This window comes from Rhamphochromis longiceps, linkage group LG16 (assembly GCF_057381845.1).
Source record: "Rhamphochromis longiceps isolate RC_006_pf linkage group LG16, R_longiceps_female_GT1.1, whole genome shotgun sequence".
Lineage (NCBI taxonomy): Eukaryota > Metazoa > Chordata > Actinopteri > Cichliformes > Cichlidae > Rhamphochromis > Rhamphochromis longiceps.
In genome coordinates this window covers 39,286,360-39,296,299 of record NC_140572.1, presented here as the reverse complement: position 1 = coordinate 39,296,299, position 9,940 = coordinate 39,286,360, and the positions used below count along the sequence as shown (strand labels likewise).

The 9,940-nt window shown below is 41.2% G+C and overlaps 1 protein-coding gene across 1 annotated transcript; it reads left to right on the top strand.

Annotated features, from left to right (window-relative positions):
* The first annotated feature begins 1,477 nt into the window (after positions 1-1,477).
* Positions 1,478-9,332, top strand: LOC146651673 (ICOS ligand-like). Its single transcript, XM_085385373.1, has 5 exons — positions 1,478-1,624; positions 3,558-3,920; positions 4,001-4,291; positions 4,554-4,655; positions 4,909-9,332. Exons 2-5 carry the CDS (start codon positions 3,701-3,703, stop codon positions 5,004-5,006), a joined length of 711 nt encoding a protein of 236 aa, XP_085241499.1. The 5' UTR covers positions 1,478-1,624; positions 3,558-3,700; the 3' UTR covers positions 5,007-9,332.
* Positions 9,333-9,940: the final 608 nt, after the last annotated feature.

Sequence of the window (9,940 nt, the reverse complement as noted above, 5' to 3'; positions counted from 1 at the left end):
GTCTATTCCACATGCATTTTCCATCCTGCTACTTTCATTTATTTGCTCAACGTTTTATCCTTATTATTTTGTAAATTGTTATGTTTGTTGTTGTTATTGATTGTGTACAGTGTCCTTGAGTGTTTTGAAAGGCGATTTATTAAATAAATTGTATTATTATTATTATCATTATTATTAGAAGAGATGTAAGATTTGTTTGATATGCAAGTACAAAACTCTTTGTCCAGCATCATATTTCCCAAATCCGTCCAGCGGGACAGATCGGAGTCTTTGTCGGACCAACTCTGGCCCCGAACCTAATGTTTGACATCCCTGATCATAACGTTTGTTTTCAGCAGCATCAAAGCACAGGGCAAACTTCATAACGCTGATACGTTTTTCTTCATTGTAAATGCTTACAGACACAAACTCACTCACTGCACACTTTAACACACAGACACACACACATGCACAAACACACACACAGCAAAATGACCTGATCCAGAAGAAAAGACTGTCAGAACTCTTTTTGCCTCCTATTATTGTCAGAAAGCTTTCAGGAAGGCTGTACAGAAGCATGACGGACCCGACCACAGCCGCCCTCCTCTGGGGAACAGGAACCTGCCGGCCACTACCTGCTCCCACTGGAGGAGTGGGTATAGGTGCACAGGTAGGCAGTGTCGATGCAGGCCTCACTGTAGAGACCGGCCACTTCCATGGGGAGCTGACAGACTTTCTATTAGCTGCATCCGGTGCTTAGACCGGTCCTGCAGCTGGTCCCACTGGCTGGCCCCGTGTTGGTTCCACCACGCCACACTCCTGGCTATCAGCACCACTGTAGATGCATGTTGGACCCAACCACATTGTAACACATTCAGAATACATGTCTTTATTTCCAGTTGCTGTACACTCCAACGCACTTGGCTGCAGCCTTGCAGCTGCCAGCCACACATCAACAACAACAACACCAGGACCCAGTACAGTCCCTCGGGAAAGACCAAAGAGCTGTCATGTTATTTTGTCTTATTCAAATAAAACATACACTAAAATTAGAGACTGTTCGTTTCTTTGGAAGTGAACAAACTTACAAATTTAGCAGGAGGAAGTGAATTTTTCCCTCACTGTAATATCTGAATTCCCCCTCGCTCTGAGTTCACGAACTCCTTAAAGCATCGTTTTCCACACTGAGCTCAGTTTTAATTTCTCTGCTCCATCACCAAGCAACACTGACCAACCACAGTCCAGTTAACCAGTTAGACCCTGGCTTTGGTTCAGTCTGATGACACGGTGCCCCCCTCCCCAACCCGTGCTGAACCCGTCTTCTCATTCTAGAGACAGAAGCCTTCAAACTGCTGCAAGGCAAACAAGTCACCTCAGACTGACTTAAACATGCAAAGAATAAGGCACCTTTTCTTTTTTAAATTAAACACACAAAGTTGACGTACCAGTCTGTTCACATTGTTTGCATGAAGGAGTGGCTGCAACACTTCCTCTTATAGGGAGCGACTGAAACAGAAGCACAGCAGTTTCTACACTGTGTGATTAACTCGTGCAGTTCATGTAAACTTGAATTTAAGAACAACAGAAAATATTCGAGGAGCTACGTCAGCTTTACCCATCAAAGAGGACAGACTTACTGCAGCAGGTAGGCAGAGTCCTTCTTGTTCTTGCTCTTTAACAGCTTGTACTACAGACGGTTGGAGGAACAGCAAACTTTTATTAATCCAGAGTTTTGTCTCTCAGATTTTTATTTACAAAAGAAAGAACTTCAAGTCAGGCAGTAATAGAGCAACAAAACGTTGACAGGAAACCCACAGAGGGAGCATTACCACCAACCTGGCATCCCAACACACACACACACACACACACACACACACACACACACACACACACACACACACACACACACCCCTAAGCTGCTTTTTCAGTGATTTAGTTATTGAACCTTAAAGATCTAAAGTATTCTTTGACATTTTCAAGTGAAAAAAATAATCTGTTGGTGAAATCTGACAAATGTAATTACGGGTTAATAACAGCCTTATAACAACACCTACACCTCTTTCAGAGCGCTGACAGGTTTAATGAAAGAGAAATGAAGCAGATCAGAGTCGACATCTGTCTCGTAGCTGGAGATGGTGTCTGACCACAAAATCCCAGCAGTCGAAGTTTTGCATCAGGCCCGCCCTGAGAGGGCGGAGCAAGCGTAACGTAAACGCAGTGGCAGAAACATCGTAGGCATCAGGTGTGGCCAGGCAGGCAGCCGTGTTGAGACAAACCAGTGGGTTTTCGTTCACGATGGAGAAGAAAAGCTTTTATTTCTTCTTCGGTAGGTCTGATTTTGACTTTATTGCACTTTTACTTTCATAAATCCGTCAGCGTGAAGCAGTGAGGTGATGATTCAGCCATTCTGCTTGTGACCTTTCAGTGGCCTGGAGCTAGCTGCTGCTAACAGGCTGTAGCTTTAAAAAAACGTGGTTATTAATAATTATTTATTTATTATTAAATGATTAAATTATAACTTTGTTTGGTTGGTTGTTCTGTGTGTCAGTACGAGAGGAAGCTGTGACGTTTCCACAGCACTATGCTGTGCGATAGTGGGAAGTAAGATGTATTAAAGCGCGGCGCCTGCTTCTTAAAGATACAGTTAACCAATCAAACAAACATTCATTCATTTTTTGTTCAATGAAATTTATTGAATGTGACAAACTGCTCACACTGTGATCTATTACGTTTGTTAGAGTTAATAAAATCATGAAAATGAAATAATCATAAAACACGTTACTGATATACTGCAGTTCTCGTGTACTGCTGTTCATTATACTATGATTTCTGAATCTTTCCACCAAATTGTTAAATGAAAACTATTATTCATGGATGTTACCATGTTATTAACAGGTTTGTCGTGTTGTACATGGGTGTAACTTTGTGCTGAGCATTGGGTGGGGGGTAAGATGTCTGTCTAAATAAATAAATAAATAAATCTGGGTAAATTCCCGGATGATTAAACATGCAACTATTTTGATTATAATAACTGAAATGAGTAAATAAATTCAATAGCCTACTCATGCAAGATAATTCATAATTTTATTGGGGGGGGGGGGGGTATTGGCTGGGTCTGATTATTGGAAATTACGCCCCTGTGTTGTTACACATACATTAGTGCACCATTACTAACTGGTGTTGCCTCATAAGTATTTGTGCATACATCATTACCTTCAGTTTCTGGTTTTTATCCAGTTACAAAATGTCAACAGAACTCATCTGAGCTCGCTGGTCATACAGTGTCTTACTGGGTTGGTGCTTTAGAAATTAACGTATTGTTTCCACATCGTTAGCGCCTTGTTGCCTCTGTATTGTCCCACTATTACCACGTTTGTTTTGAAAACTTTGTTATAATTTTCATTAATAGTTGGACGGCTGACAGGTTGCATGATTTCAGACTGCCAAAGGAGCGACTATGATGAATGGCGGTTATGGTTTAAGATAAGATAAGATAAGATAACCTTTATTAGTCCCACACGTGGGAAATTTGTTTTGTTTTGTTCGTTCTGACTGAACCTTTGTCTGTTTCGTTGCAGCTCTCTATGGGTTCCCACTGGTGGCAGCTTCCTCTGAAACTAATGGAACCAGAGGAGAGCCATTACTCTGGCAGTGCACACTCAGCAAACAGTTTGATCCACAGAAAGTCAGCATTTATTGGCAGAACCAAAACAATACTGAAATGCTCCACTATTACAGGAATGGAAAGGAGGATTTGGAACATCAAAGCTTGCCATTTAAAAACAGAACCAAAATCTTTCCTGATCAGTTACGATCTGGAAACTTGTCCCTTATCATCGATCCGCTGATGCATGAAGACAACCTGAAGTCCCTTAAAGTCGTTTTCAACCACGCAAGAGAAATCAAGGACAAACTCTGCCAAACCATGGTTCATGTAGCAGGTTGGTATCTGCGTCATTTTACAGCACATCAAACTTGTTATCTTATATATGTCATTAATACATATTTACAATATTTACAGCTAATTTTAAGGAGCCAAACATCGAGATCAACCAAAAGAAGATGACAGCAACTTGCATAACACAGGGGGGCTTTCCTGAACCTGAACTGGCATGGATTTCCACCGACCACGAAGGACATGAACGTGCACTGGAACCACCTGATGTTCTGACCCTGCAGATCCACAAGGAGGAAGACGGCACCTACAGCGTCATCAGCACAGCCAACATCACGGGGTCAAAGACGGTGACCTGCAACGTTTACAACCCAACTTCTAACAAGACTGTGGGAGCAACTGCAGACCTGCCTGCAGGTACACAGAGGGTTACATCACCATTAATCAGCATCCAGCTGACAACTTGCATTGCTGAAATGAGCAGAGCTGCTGATCAGCTGCAGTTTTATTTGTTGTCCATTACTGTCACATCACAGCTAACTTACTTACACACCAAATAAACTGAAGCTACTATTTATGACTTTACATTTATACTACATTTCCACTACATTCATGATCCATGCAGTCACAATAACTTTGTGCATCACCCACAAATGCAACATAATCTGCTTATTTACAGTTGAAGGTCTGCCTGTGGCTGAAACGGCTGGGATTGGAGTATTTATAGTAGCCATCGTACTTGTAGTACTGATAGTACTCGCAGCCTTTGGCTACAAGAAATGTAAGTAAGCTTCTGAATGTTGTTCTTTTACAGTTTTAGCAGATACAATTATCTGATTTCGTGTCGAACAATAATTATGGACAGCTGATATTAATATGTAAACATCAAAATTTTAATTTATTACAAAAAATGTTGCGCACACGTTAGCCAGAGTGCTCTTAGTGTCACAGCAGCATCATTAACACTGAACAAAAGTTGGCGAGCGCCCCCTGCTGTCCTGGTTTGTGACTGACACATTTTTCTTTTGCTCTAGATCACCAACAGAGACAACGGAGGCCAGACAGCCCTGAGCCGTCAGCTGCTTATCTTTCCAACGGTGCTTTGCTAGCAGAGAATGGAGGTGTGTGCTAGTGCTGTACAGGAAGGTGGCGCTGCACACGGGCTGACCAGTACTGGCAGGACTTTGTCGGGGATACGTGTGTTAAACCAAACACTGCTGCTCTGCTGTACCTCAATGCAGGAACGTTGTCCTTCCATTCAGGCGCAGACAGCCAAAGAGAAAGCTCAGGAGAAGCACAGCTCTGAGGTCAGCTCTCCTGCCATCGAGGCAGGATGACCACAGATGAAGCCTGCATTAAGATTCAGAGTGAGACCAAGACTCTAAAGACCAGCTTCATCTCTGTGGCATTATTAAAGTTAGAGCTTCACATGATGGGCTGTACCTCGTTATGCTCAGTATTTGTAATTCTTGCTTGAAACAGATTTCTGAGCTTTAACATTTCTCCCTCTGTGAAGATAAACTGAAGGATCTTGTTACTGTACTTACGTAGAAGGTATCTGGACTTCAGTATTTTCTGACAACTTTTTACTGCCTACATGTTAACACTACTTTCTACTCCTTGACTTTTCAAAACAGACTCATTACTTTTGGTTCAACGGTATCATTTATAGTGTTTATACTCTGGGTTAAAGCGGGCGTACGTATGTCGTCAGCTTCTAGTTTCTACAGAAGAGGAAAGAGCATCAAGGATGTTTCTCCAACGTTTCTATCGGCTCAACAAACATCAGCAAACACACAGTTTGTCTCACAGTGTGTGCTAAAGCTAAAGGTGAGAGCTACGTTCACTCAGAGATGGAGACAGATCAGAAAGACGGACAGGAGAGGAAGAGCTTAGACTTAATGTTTATATCCTTAACCATACTATGCAGTTACAACCTATAATTATCTGAGCTTAGTCCACAACAACATCGGCACGTTTAAAGTGAAATATTCTTTTACTCTCTTCACCTTAAAAACTATCCTAAAATATGATGACAGCATCCATCTCATCCTAGAACGACTAAACAGCCGATTCATGAACAAAATAACTGACAGACATCAAAATGTGAAGATTTGTATTTCCCTTGAAGTCACTTTGTCCTCATGTAAACGCGTTCATGCACATTCACGTGTTTTCTTCCTACAGGACACCTGACCAACAAACATGTAATAGTATTTGTACAGTAACAGTATCCAGAGTACTTTAGGTTCGAATCACTGCTGCGGTTGTTTGGCTCAGCCAAACACGCGTGGTTCACATCCATGTGTGTCCACTCATGAGAAGGACACACATGTAGTCCTGCATTCACTTCATCAATGAATCCGAGTGAACGTTTGTCCTGCATTAACTCTGTGGGGTCTTCACCTTACAGTAACACGTGTGTTTGTTCACTGATGCTATATGAATAAAAGGGAACTACAGGTGTTCCTGAAACGTGTCTTTGTTAGAACAGGACGGATGGATGAGCACAGCCCTCTCAGCGCAGGGCTGACACCACTTTGCCCCTTATAAGAAATACAACACAAATTTATTAGGACAGGTTACTAAACCAGGCTTACAGGTAAAAGGTGTTTCATTTAGTAAAAGCTGATGATCCACTTCTCAAATAATCTCTAAGGATCTGAAGGAAGACATGCAAATATCTCTGCTCATTATTAGGCTAAAAGCGTGATATAGACAATTATATATTTTAGCAGCATCCCCATAAGGCATATCACAGCCCTGCACACCAGCACAGTGCTTATATTATGCTTCAATCAAGATATAGTTATGATTTAACCACATTAGCTCAACGAGGTCACAAAAATATCCCACAATACCAGAAATGACATGCTCAGCACTACATAACCCACATGGAAAAGAAACAGTAAAAACTTACATGATTTACTCATGAAAGTGGCCACTTTCTCATTACTTTCATTTATTGTTTTAGTATCCAAAACACACAAGTTTCATTTATATAATTTTTCAAGGGATCTTATATCTGTTTTCACTCTTGTATGCTTTTCATACAAGTTTCACACAAGACAGATACAAACTTTATAAGAGTTATATTTATCTTTTCCATGTGGGTAAATTTTCAACAAAAGTTGGACTTCAGTCTGTTAACCACCAAATTAGTCTATCCTGGTCAGCTAGCTAAAAGTCTGTACTTTAGCAGCCTAAATCAGAGGCTAACATTAGCATTTGCTAGCACGAGCCAGGATAGTCTGAGGCTAAAACGAGAGTTTGTGTAACTTTTCCTGAAACCCTTTAAAGTGTACAGTAAAGGCAACCGTGGAGCATAAGTATTATTATGGAAGTTTTTATAGTCCTAAAATTATTTCTTCCTCTCTATACATCAGTAGAACCATGAAGTTTTCACTTTTCCCAGTTATGGGGCGACCGTGGCTCAGGGGGTTGAGAAGCGTATCTGTAACCGGAAGGTCACCGGTTCGATCCCCGGGCTCTCTGTCCAGGTCATTGTGTCCCTGGGCAAGACACTTCACCTACCGCCTACTGGTGTTGGCCAGAGGGGCCGATGGCGCGATATGGCAGCCTGCCCCAGGACAGCTGTGGCTACAACCATAGCTGCCTCCACCAGTGTATGAATGTGAGAGTGAATGAATAGTGGCATTTGGGTGCCTTGAAAAGGGCTATATAAATGCAATCCATTATTATTATCTACATGGCTGACTTTAGCTAGTTAGCTAGCTAGCAGTCAGAGCTGTGCAAAGCCCAGAGAGAAGCAGACAACTAAATATCCGGCAGTGTTGCCAACTCCTCCAAGGGCGTAGATTTGGTTGTGGCATTGGTGGGGACGGATGATTCAACCACCGAACCCTGCCCTGTTTCTTTTGTTCCCCTTTTTGTCTTTGCTTCTTGATAAAAGGAGAAGTATACTTGCCTACATATGCTATTCTACCTGCTTTTAAACCATTTAAAATTACAATTCATAGTTTTATATGTGAATTATATAATGTTAAATTACTATTAAACAAATGACTGACTAAGTATTTTAGGCTTTAGTTTACTTCAGCCATATTCCATATAAATCAGGTATCATACAAAAATAGCTTCAAATACAGTCATGACAATAAAAGAATATGACTTTAAGGACTTAACAACATTACTTCAGTCATTCCGTGTGGACTACCCGCTGCCTGTGAGCGCTTTGGCACGGGCGAGGTGCCCACCTGTTGCCCACCTGCACCTGTGGCAGCACCTGTTGCTTGTTGAGAGTAAGAGCGATATGTGTCATCATAAGTCTCCAATAACACCAGAAAAAGTCACCAGATTTGTTGTTAGTCGCTTCTTAGAAAAAAGTGGCTAAGGGGGTCTGAAACTCACTAAATATAGCGACAAACTCGCTAAGCTGGCAACACTGCTATCTGGTCTTTAAGTGATGATGAGCCTGCTTCCAGGTCCAACCTACGGTGTGTTTATTATTGTGTTTTTAACATGTTTTGTATTTTGTTCTATTTAATCTGAACAAGCCCCTAAAAACAGTCAGTGATCACTGTCGGCCTCTCTTGGTTTTTACCACCACTGTTCATTTTAAAGCTCAGTTTTAAACCCTTACGATGTAACTACAGCCCATGCAGCAGTATATGAATGACTAACCTCGTATTGTGGATGGATTATCTCAGTTGTTCTCCTGGCTGAAGTTTACAGCATCCTGCCATGCGATTGCATTTGTCTCTAACCATCAGGAACCCTCATGTTAACTTTTATTGAGTGGAAAGAAGTTAGCGTTCATCCTCCAGCTTCACTGTGCTATATCATGCTATATCAACTTCCTGCTATCTTCTAAATCCGTTAAACTTCATAAAGTCTGTTTTCATGGATGTTAAACTTAATTGTTACACTGATCATTTCATTAAAGATGAAAGAATTTAGACAGTTTTTAACTCTCAGTGATCGTTTGATGTTGGGACCAGAAGCGGAGTTTGGATGGAGAAACAGCAAATGACCTCAGACTTAAAGACCAGATGGTATTCATGAAAACTGCTCCAGCCACTGGAAGCCAAACCGAGTATCATAGCGAAAGATAATTAACTAAAATGGAAAGTTTATGTCATGTTAAACCTAAATAACAACTCTTTTCAAAGTAAGTCAGCAACATATTCCTGACTTATCTGGATACAGTGGACACCATTTAACAAATAAATTAACAATTCTTTCTAAACAAAATCACTGAGTGTTTTGAAAAACATTATCTTAATAAAAAAAATCTAAAAGTTTAATATTTACCACAGAAATGTGAAGGCAGCTTCTCCAACTCCAGAGTCTAAAACCTAAATGAAGCCTTAAAAAAGTCTAATGTCTGCTCTTGCTCTTATTTTGCCCTCCTTTTGGGGTTCTTGCTCCCACAATGCACTGCAATAGTTAAGAAGTACAGAAAAATACCTGTAAATGACCAGTGATGGGAATAACAGCGTTACAAGTAACGGCGTTACTTTTTTAGTAACGACGTAGCTAACTAATTACTATCCCTATCGTTACAACACCGTTACAGAAAATGCAGTCCGTTACTATTTTTCAACAAACAGACGGTTGAAGCTGTGTTCAGTTTACCGCATCTTGTATCAGTTGCAGGAAGTAGCTGTAAGTAATCTGGGCGCTGCAGCTTTAAGCAGCTGCGCTCTCGCGGGCGGCGATCACTTTCTGGCCGACGACCACTTTTTGGCACAACACCTGGAGCTCAGGGGACAAAACAATCGCACGAGTGCTGCTGTTTGACTGAGGAAGAATAAAGTAGTCGTGGTCAATCACATGACCACTTCAAGACAAAGCAACAAGGTGCCATATACCAGTTTATAAACTGTGCTGATAGGCCAGTAAAACCAGAGTCATGATAAACAAGATATACGCGCTGTTTTTTCTCAATAGTTTCGTCACGTTTACTGTCTAAGGACAGCAGCGAGACCTCTCTGCTTATGAGCAAAAAAAACCACAACAAAAAACAGCCCATTGGTGTTGGTGGAAAAATGCACCATGTCGACCAATCAAAAAATGATATGGCAACATGACGTTTGGTTGTTT

Excerpts from the sequence above, each read along its gene's own strand:
- LOC146651673 (XM_085385373.1), top strand. The coding sequence starts at position 3,701 with ATGCTCCACTATTACAGGAATGGAAAGGAGGATTTGGAACATCAAAGC. Across the intron at positions 3,921-4,000 it reads AACCATGGTTCATGTAGCAG|CTAATTTTAAGGAGCCAAAC; the intron begins GTTGGTATCTGC and ends CAATATTTACAG. Across the intron at positions 4,292-4,553 it reads AACTGCAGACCTGCCTGCAG|TTGAAGGTCTGCCTGTGGCT; the intron begins GTACACAGAGGG and ends GCTTATTTACAG.